This window comes from Acromyrmex echinatior, chromosome 1 (assembly GCF_024713525.1).
Source record: "Acromyrmex echinatior isolate Ae372 chromosome 1, ASM2471352v2, whole genome shotgun sequence".
NCBI lineage: Eukaryota > Metazoa > Arthropoda > Insecta > Hymenoptera > Formicidae > Acromyrmex > Acromyrmex echinatior.
The window spans coordinates 23201056-23215653 of record NC_141852.1 but is presented as its reverse complement, the minus strand read 5'-3'; the positions used below and the strand labels follow the sequence as shown (position 1 = coordinate 23215653).

Genomic DNA, 14598 nt, shown 5'->3' with positions numbered 1-14598 from the left:
TATTTCTCACTTATATTGATATTGAATGTTAATGCACTCTTGGCTGAATTGATCTTAACAATCATATAACTATCGAGATAGGACATTCACAACATAATCACTTGCATAATCACTTAAGTTTATCAAAAGTGCTCTGATAATTTTATCTAATTAGTTAATTTGTTGAAAATAGCCGAAAGTTAAAACGTTCAATCAAAAATATTGAGAATAAAAGAAGGATAATACAGTTTCACAGAGTAAATATACTAAAAAATATTATTAAACTTGTTTAAGTTATTAACAATGATGCTCTCAGTTGTTTGTCCTTAGTATTAAAAAATTTTTTTATAGTTTATTTAATTCATCATCTTTATGGCATTTCTTTATTTTGTTTGTATTTAGTCAAGCTTCTTTTTCTAAAGATAATACTTTTTTAAATTAATTAATTTCTTGTCAAATATATACAATATAATTTTTATGATATTTTTTTCTTTTGTTTCTAATTAAACTTTTTCAGAACAGATGCTGTATATTTTTTAAAAATAAGTAATGTTATTTTAAATATAATAATTTTATAATTTTTATGACGTTTAATTCTTTCTTTTCATTTTTAGCAAAGTTTTCTTTTTCAATGAAAAATATAAAAAAAGCCGTCAGAGTCTACATCAGCTGTTCGGATGCACAAAAAACTCTTCATTTTCGTGTAAATGTAACAAAATGAATAAAAGTTAGTAAAAATAAGTTAATAAAATTAAAATTCAGACAAATGATTTTAATAATTCTCTAATTTTTTTGTTTCTCGTGTTTCTTTTGAATGGCTACATAACAAATCTGATAATCTGATGAGTGATGTGATTCTACTTATTGACGCAATGTATATGACTTCGGTTTTACTTTATGTAAATTTTTATATTATTATTGTATAAGTTAATATTTTTGATAATCATTTGGCTATCCATACATTACAGCTAATTTAGCATTTGGATAAAGAAAACGAGCTACATTGTATCACCATCTTGGAATTTGCGTTACTTATGTCATTTTGATTTATATTTTATGTTGATAAAAACCCGAATTGCAAGGACGAAACGTTTATTTTATTCATTTTGTTACATTCACACGAAAATAAAGAGTTTTCTGTGCATCTGAATAGCTAATGTAGTCTCTTGAGCTTTTGTATATTTTTCACTGATAGATTCTTTCGAGCCTCATTTTATATTTTGTTTTTCTTTTTCAAATAATATCATACTTTATATTTTCATAAAATTATAGTTCATTTTTCTCCAAATGCATCTTATAATTTTATGACATTTTATTCTTGTTTTTTAATCAAACTTCTTTTTTTACCGACAAAGTACTTCATGTATCTTAAAAATAATTAATTTCTTTCTTTCCTAATTTTAATTAAAATATTTTAATTTTTAATATGAAATAATATTAAAATGTTTTGTACTTTTTTTACAATAATTTCTCTATAAACATAATTTCTTTTTAAATAGATGCTTTCGATTGTTCGATGGATCGAAAAATTAGTCGATATAAACTCTCACATACCTTTCTATTGTAAGACTTTTTGTTGGCAATCCTACATCCAAGCGAAGTGTTTCATGTTTATTGTGCGTCCAGTTCAGTGTAGTATGGTGTAGTAGTTCAGTGTGTGGAGAACCAAGATGGCTGAAGGATGACAGTATACAGCTGTCAAGCTGTATCGAACAAATAACATTTCAAAGAAATTGGAGGGAAAATGTCTCACGTGCAATATGTGGATGAATTGGTAAAGGAGTACTTGCTCTTCAGGGGTTTTAGTCAGACCTTAAAGGCCTTTGATAACGATCTGAAAGCAGAAAAGGAAAAGGGATTTAGGGTGAGAATGATTACAGCAAAATAACAAAGCATCCAACCAAATAAGAATATGCCTTATAACAAAAACGAGATAAATGCGTTCGGAATAATTGTGCGACTGTTTATTTTTATCTATATGTTTTATTCTGCTGTTATATATTTATCATGTTCTTTGTTCAAAGTGTTACATATGTACTGAAATATTTGTTTATGAACAGATAGTATTAATAAAAAAATTCTATATCGATATCAGAAAGATAGTTTAATATTCGACAATGTTTGATTGAGCAGGTAGATAAAATAATCGATCAATTAATGCAATACATATATACATATGATCTGACGTCGCTGAGAGAATTATGGGGACATTTTGATACTAGAATGTTTTGCCGATTGGAAAGCCATTTTACGCCTGCGATTAGAAAGTTGGAGAATTCTGTACTAAAGATGTACTTGGTGAACGCAGCTGTGAATGGCAAGCAAGACAAAATACAAGAATTTTTCACCAAAATGACACCAGAGTTACATGGTCATTCAGAATGGAAGGAATGGTTTGGTATGCCTCTGATATTCATTTATGGATTTATAATACTTCAGACTTAGAAGATTAACTTGTATGCTTTGTGATATTGCAGCTTTCCCCTTTATCAAAAATCCTGAAGACAATCCAATTTACTCAGTCCATTTTAGTAAGCAGTGGCACGATACTATGTTGGTATCCTTACATAATTTTTTAGCAACAATTTTTCAAGTAAGTAAAAAAAGCACTTCCATCACATTACAAAGGTAAAATCAGTTTCTTCACATAAGTAATAAAAGACAGATTTAAATAAAAGAAAACAGAAGAAGTGCATTATCCAATTGAATATGCCTATAAGGAATTTTTAACGCATTTAACTACATAATAGGTTTGTTTTTTTATTTGTGCACTAGACTGCACTAGGTTTTTCTTTTTCCCTTTTGCCAAATATCAAATATAAATCTATTTCACTTTAAATTTCAAAAGTGTACCAGTTCAGCTACAGAAAACAGACAACTTTCGTGTTGTAACAAAATAAAATAAAAGATATGCTATATGAAATACGATACAAATGATGAAAAATTTAATCTGTTATCTTAGTGTATGCCCCAGCCAACATTACTCACAATTGATGAAGACACAAATAAATTCAAACGATTGCAAGAGGAGAATGAAACATTGAGGCAACGGTTGAGTGATTCTGTTAAAATAGAAAGTGTATGGGATGTGAATCCAGGTCCGGCACCTCAACAACCCCCCCTTATGGATGATTTTTACATTATTGCTCAGTATGTTCGTTATATTTCATAAAACAAGTTCTATAATATAAATATAATTAATGATATTTATAAATAGAGAGTCGCCATTACTGGAAAATCCAAAGACACTGAGGAATCTCATAAGAAATATTGGCGGTGGATCCAGTCCAATTCTAAGTAGAAAGCCTGCAACAAACGTAAAAAAAAATGCGGAATCTGAGATGGTCTCGACTAAACGGACGAATACGAAAGGACGGGTGAATTCGATCAGTAAGTCCGAGGCGGTCGCTAAGAGGAGCATCAGCTGTGATTCAAGATTAAATAGTTCTAGGAAAAGAGACTCTTCTATAGACACTGCTATCGAAAGAAAAACTAAGGAAAAAATAGACTCCAGTTATATTCTTTTAAGTCAGGTTAAAGAACATTATTAATCTCAGGAAATTTTTACTATTTCTACTATTATATTAATTATGTTTATGCAATATGCATGACGTTTACAGGAAGAGTATACAGAACACAAAACCTCTATAATTCAATGCAAAAGTAATGCGAGTGGATCGTATGTCGCAACGGGCGACGCCGATGGTGTCATTAAAGTATGGACGCCGATTCCTTCACCAAAGTAAGAAATTTGTTTATACATATGACTTTGTCTATCAATGTAACATTAATATGTAATTCTTACTATCTATATTATTATCTATTTGTATTAGGACTGTTACTACGTTCTCTTCCTCTACGGCAAATTTTAACAAAGCAATCACCTCGCTGGATTGGATATCGAAAAATGAACGTTATTTTCTGCATGGCGACAATAATGGTTTAATCCAATTGCATGACACACGAGACTGTAAAACGCTCTGGGAGATCCAGCACGAGAATTCGCGGATTGTTACTTTAATCTGCAATCCGACGGAATCTACCTTTGTTTGCTCTGTATCGGATGGCAATGAGGGTAAATTATTATTATACGATATAAAAACAAAGAAGCTCGAAAGAACATTGCCGCTAGAGCAGAACGTTACTGCTTTATGTTCCGCTTTTAATCATAATGGCCAATTACTTATCACGGGATTGTCCAATGGCAATATACTCATACATGATCTGAGGCGAAACGAGATAATAGACAATCTCAACTGCCACTCTAGCCCAATAATTGACATAGAATTAATTAATGATTTTACAAATATATGTGCGCAAAGTGAGGACGGTAAACTATGTCAAAGGAGCTTGAATCACTTTGGGAAGATCTTGTGGGAGACCAAAATTAAAATCGAGAAGAACCCCGTTCATGGAAAATTATTTACTTTTGATCAGACTGGCAATTATATGTTACTCTGCACACAAACTGGAGGAAATATATACAAGGTATTTTATATGCATACATGTTTAATATCAGTTGATTATATAATATTTAAAAACTTATTCTGTTATATTTTTCTATATTCTGGTATATTATTCTGTATTATTTTTTAAATATTATATATTAAACCGACCTTCCTGTTTCATCAGATGCCACCAGGCGCGCAAGGAAAGATTTTAGAATTAGGCGGACACAAAGGTACTCTATGCTGCGACTGGTCGACTGCCAATCAATCTGGAACTTGTATAACCGGGGGTGCAGAAGGGAAAGCACGAGTATCAACACTACTTTCACCATGATATAGAAATAAAATTAGCATTTGTGTAAATTCATAAAACAAATAGGCAATTACTGATATTAATTAAAGATCTTGTAGATAATATTTTATTCACTGTGTTAAACTCGCAAGTGATTAGATAGAATATACGAGTATGTGATGTAGAATAAGTACATCACATTAGGTTTTAAGGTATTACATTGTATCGCCAAAGCGTGGGTAATTTGTGTAAAGAAAAGATTCGAATATTTTATGAAAAGTACAATGTATCACTCTGGCAGTAATCTCAAGTAATAATATAATAACAGTCTTTTATCATTTAAAAAGCAATCAGGGACTATAATATACATACCAAATACAAATTGTACAGAGAATTGTAATTATTTTAAGGAAAATCATAAATATCTGTATAATTATTATTGCATATGATAATTTTACTCGTTTTTATAATATAATAAAAAGAAAGCGATAAAAAAGAACAATATGATCTTGTGTAAAGTCAGAATTTAGAAAAATAAAATATGTACAAGAGATCAAGAAAATGTCAATAAATACGAGTCAATTTTAGCGTTGCACATGTTAAGTTATATTGAGCTTCTTACCTTTTTCAAATCTTTACATTTAACATGAAAGGAGTTTCAAGTGTGGTCTTCTCATAGACCATCTATTAAATGGACCTGTCATATCTAACTGTGGAGACCAGTACCTTCTCAGGGCTTCAGTTATCTCCGAGGGAGTTAACGGTTTCATTACGAAATTCTATAGAAAACAATATACATTATTATATTATGTTATTCTATGTTAGTTCGATTTTTTTTAACAATTATAATATGTACCTTGCTGTGATAGCGCGGCTTAAATGTAAATGGATTAATGTAATTGAGTCGTTGCCGATCTATGGCATCGCCGTGCATTTTACTCTGATCTTGCCGGACTAGGAATGCGAGATCAACAATTTGAGCAACTGTTTCATATGCAAGGTAAGATAAGATTGTGTATGCTTGCTTTGATACAGTAACATCACCTATAATTAAATAAATACAGTATTTAAAATAATGATGTAGGTTATATACATTTTTTATTCTAATCGAGAGTAGATAGTACCATCTGCGCAAATCCAATCGCTGAATTTGTGACGATTTTTGTTCGCAAAGGACACACGACGCGCCTTGCTGAATTTCATGTAATGCACCTCGTCCATGGACTTCGACGCGATGTCTGCACGAATGCATCTACGTCGTTTGACATCGTCTACCGAGGATGAATTTTCCAGAAGTTCACCTGTGTTGTCAATCTGTTCTAAAAAACTTTGAAACGGCACTTTTTTCTTGGCACTATCCAGTTGTTCAGGATCTGTGACATTTTGCGGCACATCGTTCGCCGTCATAAGTTTTTGAACCGAGCATCCTAATTCTTTGAGTTCTGAAAAACGAAAAATTTGATTCTAAGTAAGGAATAATGGTATATACATAAGTCTATTCTTATGGCTGAACTAACACTACACTTGTATTTTTAAAAAGAAATATATATATATATAAAGTACACTTGTACTTAAAATGAAATAGATATATACAGGGTGTATCTGAAATAACGTTCATTAATCATACAGTATTCCTAATAAAAAACTGAGTAAAAAAGTCCTCTACTATTTTGCAATATTTTTCTTTAATCACTCAATGAGTCAATGTCTAAAATCGACGTATAAGAACGTATAACTTTAATCGACGTATAACTTTAAGAGTTCTTTAAGAAATATCTTCAAGATATTTCATAAAGAATACTAAAGAATATCTTAAAATTGTAATATACATCGATTTTATTCGGTAATCTTTCGAAATTAATATCTTCTTAATTATTATAAAAATTACAAAATAGTAGAGGACTTTCCGACTCAGTTTTTTATTAGGAATAGCATTGTATGATTAGTGGGAGTTATTTCAGATACATTCGGTATATTTAAAATTTGGCGAAAGTGAAATTGAAAGTTTTTAATGCAGTAATAAAAAATAGACCTTATAATTCAAAAATTTTGCTGTTTACTTACCAAGATATTTCACAATGCGTTGAAGCCTGATCTTATCTTTACGCAATAAAAAGAGAAGATCTTCTCCATTAATAATATTACTTTTTTTCGAACTAGCTCGTCTATCTGCTATTTCACAAGCCCTTCTGACAATTATTTTCATTTGTTGTAGCACGACATCCTCTATAATCTTTGCAGATTCGAACAATGGTTCGCTGCTATCACCAAATCCATGCATCATCTGCCGAATTTCTATACAAACCATTCAAAACTTCGTTTAACATTTATTTTGTATAAAGCATGATTAATCTTACTTAATAACTGCATTTAATATGAAATTATTTGTCAATATTTTGAAGAAAAAAATTTTCATAATATCTCATATGATTTTTAAGAATTTATCATATCTTTAAATTTATGAAAATTTCTGGAAAAATATTTTAAATAATTTCAGATTTTTATAAATCTTTAGAAATTATAGAATGTTATATCTTAGAAATCTTATAATATATTTCAGAATTCATATTTCTGAAAAATTCTAAAAAAGATGAACTTTTAGCAAAATGATAAGCAGAATTTCTGAAAAATGTTCTAATTTGTACAAAAGATTTGAAAATTTTTAAAAACTTATTGAATTACAGAAATTCTAAAAAATTCTGAAAAATTATATAAATTTAAAAAAAAATTTCACCAGGTTATGCAAATATTATATTAACAACAATGCAATAGATAAAATTAGCCAATAATGTTAAATTTATCAAAATATCTTTTAAAATTATAATATGAATACACAACAATTAGGAAATGAAAGCCTTGAATGATCAAGTTGGATCTTTGGCACTTAAATAATTCGATGTGAACTTATATCATATTCAATTTTGTAAACTGCACATTGGATTTAATTTTCAGTTTTGAAACGCAATCCTAATAGGAGTATCACAAATGAAATTAATAAGCAATTTAATAATATTGAACTCATAGGCTGCCATATTTATTTGGCATTAAATTATCAATGTCATATTTATTTGGCATTAATTTGCCATTTGCGCTAATGAGTTTCGAACAATTACAGTATAGAATATTATAACTAAACTTTTTTATCTGTATATTTCTATTGTATATACACATAGCACATATATAAGTCGAATACATAACCTCATAAATTGCAATGAGTGCTTACCCTGAGTATAATTCAGCGATTCAGTATCTGACGGTTTAAAAAATGACGTTTCTGTCATTTTTGCTTATTTGTGTCGCTACTTTATCAATGTAATGTAAAATGTTCGAACGAAACACTAAACAGGCATTCATCGATACAATAAATATTTACATTAAAATACTGACAGTGCTGCCACCCACTATCATAGAATGTCAATCAACAGAAGAGGTGGGGAGAAAAGATATATATAAAAAAATTTTTAATATATTTATCCGTAACAAGTATAAAGCAATTTATTGAGTTTTCTGGAAAAAAAGTCAATAAAAAAAGGCAATAAAAATCAAAAGAGGACTAAATAAAATATTAAAATTGTTATAAAAATATTTTTCAATAAAATTGTTTTTTAATTTATATTTGTTAGCTCTAGATAGAACATTTATATCAATTTGTGATAGTGCTTTACATAAAAGTTCTGAAAAATTATAAGACAAAGAATTTCACCAGGATCATATTAATAGCAATGAAAATTAGACTTTATGGCTGTGTATGAATCAAATGTTGATGAATCAAATAAAAAAAAAATAAATAAAAGGATTTCAATTTAAATATTTGAGAACGTTTTTACTTGTTGCTCCAAATTATTGATCTTTAATATATAAAAATTATGTTCACTTATATAAATTCTTTTATACATAAAAATTTATAATTATCTAAATATCTAAAATATATTGTACAATCGAAAAGTTGATTACTCGTAATTTATTATTCAATTTGTTCTGCCGCGATGTGTTCTGGTACAACTTTAGCAACTTTACGGAATTCCTTACTTAAAGATTTTGGACATTGCATTTGTGTCCAACTGATTGGTACCATAACTACACCTGTAAGATAACAAGTTAAAATAAACCAACAAAGAAAATATATACTGATTCTTTACCTTCGTCACTGTGAGCTATAACTACTCCTAGCTCATTTTCTGCGGTGCTCAATTGATAAGTATGTATTTCTGTCATTGGCATCTATTAGGAGGTATAAGAAAAATTATAGATTTAATCCTTGAAATGTTTAGTTTTAGAATGAAGCCAAAGGATACAACTCTCGCGAGAATAATATCTCCAGGTCGATAGCACTTGTACATCTCTAGTTTGTCTTTGTCAATTGCTCGAACATCCTCCTTTCTTAATATTCCTCTGTAAGGTCTCGTCAAGATTATGTCACCTACGCACTTGATACTGCATTTACAAAATCTTTGATTCACTACAGTGACTATGGCCGTCACAATGTCTCCTGGTGCAGGAACGATGCTTTGTTCCGTTATACTGTGTACTTCCACTGTACGAGTCTATAATAATGTAAGATTTAGGCCTGATTTTTCATTATCTGATTAATGTATGATTTAAATTTAATAGTGCTTAATTTGATATAAAAATTGTGTTTTTCTAATTATAATTAATTACTAAACTGATAATTTCATGGAGTGATATTAAAAGTTACTCATTACAAAACCATCAATTCAGTGATTACCCATAATTAAAAAAATAGAATTTTTATATTATTTGGTTAAGTATCATAAGTTAATCAGAAAATAAAAAATTAAGGTAGAGATATCTATTCTAATATTAACTCTCCAGAGATAACATGTGTCTATTGGACCTATTCAATTATATTCTTTTGGATTTAACAGTAGGTTTGGTCTTATTCAATTATATTCTTCGGCCAGTATTTATAATCAGTTCTTATATTTGAGACTGTCTTAAGTATAGTCTTAAAATGTCATTCATAGTCAGATCTTATATTCAATACTGTCTTAAGTACAGTCTTAAGAAGTCATGAACCAATCGGAAGACTGTATTAGTATCTTAAAATATTACTTAAGACAATCTTAAAATAAAAACGAACTATGAATACCATCCATAAACCTATCAGAAGGCTGCATTAATAAAATCTTAAGACATTACTTAATACAAGAATGGATCTTAAAATAAAAATGGATTTAAAATAAGAATGAATACCCACAATGTTAAATCTGCAAATTTAAATTATTGCTATTGAAACAAATTTAGTACTAATTCTTTTTTTATATGAAGTCTCATTTTGATTCCTTGAAATTAATTAGTATCTTTTAGTCAATATAAATTAAATAGGTCTCATAGATCCAGTGTAATTATTAAGTTTTGAAGTCAGCTCAGAAGAATTAAATACAAACAGAAGATTTTTACTTTGTCGTCTGTCACTAATTTTACAATGCCAGCGAGTTTCGAATAGATGTAACCTTGCTGCTCGTATGTCCCTGCACCAGCTACATTACTCTTATCGGCTACACATAACCTTTGGCCTTGAAAAAATATTGCAAAATTAATTTAATGCGAAGCAAATCGACATCGCTAAAAATCAATAAATAATTACCAGGCACGCAGATGACAAGTTCTTCCTGTTCAGACATTATTTCTGTATTCCTTTCGTATATCAGTAATCTCTAATTTATCTATGAAAAACATTAATTTCTTGTGTAAAATTGTTGTATCAATAACATACAAAAATCTAGAAATCCGAGAAATATATGTATAAATAAAAATTTCGTATTTGTTTTCGAATTATTAAATTTATTTTGGTTTGACAAGTTTTATGAGGTTAGGTGGTGTAACCACATGTGGACATATTGTATTTCAGATTTTCAGATGGCATCACTGCGACAAGAATGAACAGTTGCGATAGTATCGTATCACGTGACTCTAAACTCTTCGATATTTCGAGATCATAGTTGGCAATATTAGTATCATGATTATCATGAATAGTCTATTTGCATCATAAGCAGTTGGTATAACTTTTGACCGGCAGACTTCAGTGGACTTAGTATATATAGACACTGAGCACCTTTGATGTAATGGGTCCCAGGTCACATGACCCGCCGTGTTGTAAATTGGAAAGGCGCTTATAAATTTGAGTTTTTATAAAGTTACAGAATGATTTTTCTGAAAAAAAAAGACATAATTCGGTCGTGTTATAAAAATTATTTATAGTATATTTTTAAATCAGAATTATATAATAATATAATGTAACGAACTGTATGTAATAATATAATGTTAACGAACTCATTATATAAAGATAATATTCACATTAATAATAATAATATTAAACAGTAATAAGTAAATTAAAAATAATAATCGATTAAATACTATATGAAAATTATAATTGAACAATTATGTATGAAAAAATAATATATTAAATAAAAATTGTAATTAATGTAAAGTTGTAATTTAATAATATACGTACACAAATGCATACTTTATTACGAAAATACTTTATACAAATATAACAGTCTACACTATATAGCGCCTCCAAAAAAATTTAATTTAATTTTTTAGTAAAACTTAATTTGATTAATTATATTTTATGGGTTGGAGATCCAGTTAATCTAACCAGCTAACTTAACCTGCAATTTCAATTTATTGAAGGCAGCCATATTCCTGGTTGGAAACCGACGCATGTGCATTAAAAACTCATAAACTGTAGCGTTTAGTTTTTATGTTGACAATCATGATGATTGAGTCAACCTCGGATTAGTGTTAATCGAAATTGAAGGAGATCCGTTTTTAATGTAGATCAATTTTAATCTCGGTTCAACTTATTCATATTTTTCTAATTCTTAGGACTGGAAAAAGATTAAAAGTAAGCTGAACCAAAATTAAAATTAATCTATATTGGTAGCAACGGGCATTCTTATATCCATTTCTGTACCTATCTAGATAATCTCTTTCTTAACTTATTCATTATCTTTTTCCAATTCTTAAAACTGGAAAAAGATGAAGAGTAAATTAAATCGAGATGAAAATTAATATATATTGGTTATAGAAATAAACATCAGTCGCGAAATATGCCGTAGTTGCGAATCATAAATCGATCACATTCAAATTGCTCGTAAAAAATTTTTCTTTGCGATTGTTATTTTTTAAAAATGATCCGGAAAAATTCTTTCCTAAAAAGAATTAGAAACATTTATTTACATAAAGTGTAGTAAAAACAATAAAATTGTGCGTGGATTATATCGGTACTAGTGATTTGTTTTTCTTCGCGTGATTTGGAGTATTCGGAGTCAATTGAGATGTTTTTCTTGACGAAGTGCATCAAAAAATACAATGGACACAAACAATGGACATTTATCTTGTTCCATAATTATTAATTATTGTTCATTTTTTTTGCCAATGTAGATTAATTTTAATCGATATAAATCCTGTTAGTACCTTCTACTCGGATTATACCAATATATGTAATAAAAATATTATAATATTCCATACCATGTAATACTTGAAATAAAAATTCTAATAATTTTTTAATACACTATATACAGGATGTTAAAAAAACCATTCAGGATTTATGGTAGATAGTACAGTTATTGAATAAAAAAAAGCTTTATGAATATACAGATCGAAAACTATATATACATTTTTAAGATATAAACAATTTTGTATGTTAATATCATAACTGACTATTGGCTTCTACGTATCGTAGATTTACCTCAGTTTACAAATCGCGTCTTGAATGTTCTGATTCAATTTTCATATACGCTTTATAATTAAAAATTTCACGAAATTTATCAGTAAATTGATATCAATCAACCACCGATTGATTGGATATTATGAGAAAGATATTATGATTATATCCTCATTGGACCTGTAATTCTTCCAAATAGGCCATCAGTGTTACTTATCTCAATTTCTCTCTTTTTATGTCGGATACAACATATAAAAGAGATAGTAAGTCAGTTATTAACATACAAAATTGTTTACATCTCAGAAACAGTTAAACTTTTGATCTATGTTTACTAAGGCTTTTTTACTCACTATCGTGCGTGTACTAATCTACAATATAAATGAATGATTTCTGAATGAATTTTTTTTAAATACCCTGAATGTATATTACTTATTAGTTTGTGAAAAAATTCTCCGTACGCTAACGCCATCTCGATAAATATTATTTTATATTAATAAAATAAGAAGCAATAAAACAAGCTATATGAATGAAATTACAATTACTGATGTGCAAAATATAAGGATATTTATAATATCACAAAATTAATAGCGAATCATGATTTAAAGAATTTTCTCATGCTATTATCTACATATATTTATTCGATTAACTCTATAATTTTATTTATCGTTATTTTTATGTATGTTTATTTTAATAGTTCTTCGAATGTCTTTTGTATTATATGTACATATAATATTATAAATATTATAGAATTTTATCGAAATTTAACATGAATTGTAGATCGTTAATTAAAATAGGCTTAAACGAATAGTGCTCAGCTCTCATAACGAGAAACATTTAAAAGTTTTGATGTCGATTTTTCGCTGGTCGTTGTGTATAATATCGAGGACTGTTCTCGGTTTTATCGGCGGCTTTACGAGTTAATCACCGATAAATGATTAATGTGCGTTCCTCAAGAAATTAAAGCCTCCTCGTCGTAAAGTTGTGCGCGGGAATACATATCGGTATGGTTTAATAATAAATTTTAACTTAATCAACACGTGGGAAAAAAGAAAGAGAGAGGAGAAAGAGAAAGAAGGAGGAGAGGGGAGAGAGAGAGAGAGAGAGAGAGAGAGAGAGAGAAAGAGTGTTGGTGCATCTTGCGAGCCTCATTTTGTTATATTATGAAAGAGATGGATTGTTATCTGAGAAATCCGGTCTCTAGGCGAATAAAATACACACCGAGTATTTTTTTCACCGCATTAATTAATTTGAAATAGATGTTTCTTAAATAAAAATGTCAAGACGTAATTTTCAAATAACTATCAATGAAAAATATTTCTTGTGCGAATTTAATTTCGGAATACCAGATGTGTAACAGAATGATATTAGCTAATTATTTCAATTTTTGTTTAAGTAATTTCAATTTCAATTTCATGTTTCGTCACGAAGATATCTGAAATTAAAAATTGCCCTCGATCTCTCGTTAAAGAGAAATCAACTCTAAATTGGTCAATGATCTGCCGTTTAAGGACACTCGAATTCGTTTAAGGAATGGTTTGGAACACTTTGTATACACGATGGACGACTGGTAATAATGTTATCGGTATTATTAATCGAAAGAGAGTGGCTTGCGTTTAACAGATTATTTTCAGACATAAATTAATATCGTTTCGGGCTATGTCCTGCTGAAATTATTTTGCAATGATTGATACAGTCATTTTGTTTGTGATATTTATCAAGTTAGCGCGACAAATTATTCAAAACGTGTCGTTGATATCAATAACTCATTGCTTTCTAGATCAAATTTTGATGTTAAAATTATATTATATAATGAACTGTATAATAAATATCAACTTTACGTGCGTCGTCTTTTTTTTCAAATCGAAAGACAAAAGATTGAGCTTCTTTGCGTTACTTTGACGCAAAAATATGAAAACTATTTCTCTCTCTCTCTCTCTCTCTCTCTCTCTCTCTCAACATTTAGATAAATAGTATGAAGCGATTGCTGTGATTTCTTGCTTTATGAAATCGTTGTAAATATTGCAGATTTCGCACAACCGCATAACGAATTCGGCGGCGATTCCGATGATTGATGAAATATCGCCGAAGAATGCCCTAATCGGCAATCGGCTTCCACTATGCCTCATTATGAGCGGACCCGGAGTCAGCTGGATCGCTCGCTGGACCTTATCTTCGATCTAGGGGAG

General features: G+C 29.3%; 3 protein-coding genes across 4 annotated transcripts in view; 1 reads left to right on the top strand and 2 right to left on the bottom strand.

Annotated features, from left to right (window-relative positions):
* Nucleotides 1–451: 451 nt before the first annotated feature.
* Nucleotides 452–8391, bottom strand: Spt3 (Transcription initiation protein Spt3). 2 transcript variants are annotated; one of them, XM_087406540.1, is made up of 6 exons: nucleotides 7943–8391; nucleotides 6784–7014; nucleotides 5844–6161; nucleotides 5576–5763; nucleotides 5342–5498; nucleotides 452–1813 (listed from the first exon to the last, which is right to left on the bottom strand). In XM_087406540.1, the coding sequence occupies exons 1-5, from the start codon at nucleotides 7998–8000 to the stop codon at nucleotides 5361–5363; spliced, it is 933 nt and encodes a 310-aa protein (XP_087262666.1). In that variant the 5' UTR covers nucleotides 8001–8391; the 3' UTR covers nucleotides 452–1813; nucleotides 5342–5360. The 2 variants fall into 2 exon arrangements, with proteins under 2 accessions (XP_087262666.1, XP_087262665.1); XM_087406539.1 differs by lacking the exon at nucleotides 452–1813 and adding an exon at nucleotides 3112–3285.
* Nucleotides 1711–5314, top strand: LOC105152200 (WD repeat-containing protein 91). The gene is made up of 8 exons (XM_011066329.2): nucleotides 1711–1843; nucleotides 2113–2377; nucleotides 2457–2572; nucleotides 2942–3129; nucleotides 3197–3512; nucleotides 3600–3721; nucleotides 3813–4467; nucleotides 4612–5314. Exons 1-8 carry the CDS (start codon nucleotides 1724–1726, stop codon nucleotides 4759–4761), a joined length of 1932 nt encoding a protein of 643 aa, XP_011064631.1. The 5' UTR covers nucleotides 1711–1723; the 3' UTR covers nucleotides 4762–5314.
* A 148-nt stretch (nucleotides 8392–8539) lies between the features above and the next one.
* The window catches only part of Csl4 (exosome component 1 Csl4), a 266182-nt gene continuing 260123 nt past the window's right edge, over nucleotides 8540–14598 (bottom strand). The window contains exons 3-7 of the mRNA XM_087406548.1: nucleotides 10328–10893; nucleotides 10141–10256; nucleotides 9015–9263; nucleotides 8859–8940; nucleotides 8540–8802 (exon numbers count right to left, since the gene is read on the bottom strand). Coding sequence (XP_087262674.1) covers nucleotides 8684–8802; nucleotides 8859–8940; nucleotides 9015–9263; nucleotides 10141–10256; nucleotides 10328–10364 — 603 coding nt within the window. The 5' untranslated portion in view covers nucleotides 10365–10893 and the 3' untranslated portion in view covers nucleotides 8540–8683. The remainder of the gene's footprint in view (nucleotides 8803–8858; nucleotides 8941–9014; nucleotides 9264–10140; nucleotides 10257–10327; nucleotides 10894–14598) is intronic.

What these genes read in the sequence shown, in the direction of transcription:
- LOC105152200 (XM_011066329.2), top strand. Translation starts at nt 1,724, where the DNA reads ATGTCTCACGTGCAATATGTGGATGAATTGGTAAAGGAGTACTTGCTC. An exon ending in AGAATGGAAGGAATGGTTTG is followed by an intron (nt 2,378 to 2,456) that starts GTATGCCTCTGA and finishes GTGATATTGCAG; the next exon opens with CTTTCCCCTTTATCAAAAAT. An exon ending in GATTTTTACATTATTGCTCA is followed by an intron (nt 3,130 to 3,196) that starts GTATGTTCGTTA and finishes ATTTATAAATAG; the next exon opens with AGAGTCGCCATTACTGGAAA.
- Spt3 (XM_087406540.1), bottom strand. Translation starts at nt 8,000, where the DNA reads ATGACAGAAACGTCATTTTTTAAACCGTCAGATACTGAATCGCTGAAT. An exon ending in ATCGCTGAATTATACTCAGG is followed by an intron (nt 7,015 to 7,942) that starts GTAAGCACTCAT and finishes TGGTTTGTATAG; the next exon opens with AAATTCGGCAGATGATGCAT. An exon ending in ACGCATTGTGAAATATCTTG is followed by an intron (nt 6,162 to 6,783) that starts GTAAGTAAACAG and finishes TTCGTTTTTCAG; the next exon opens with AACTCAAAGAATTAGGATGC.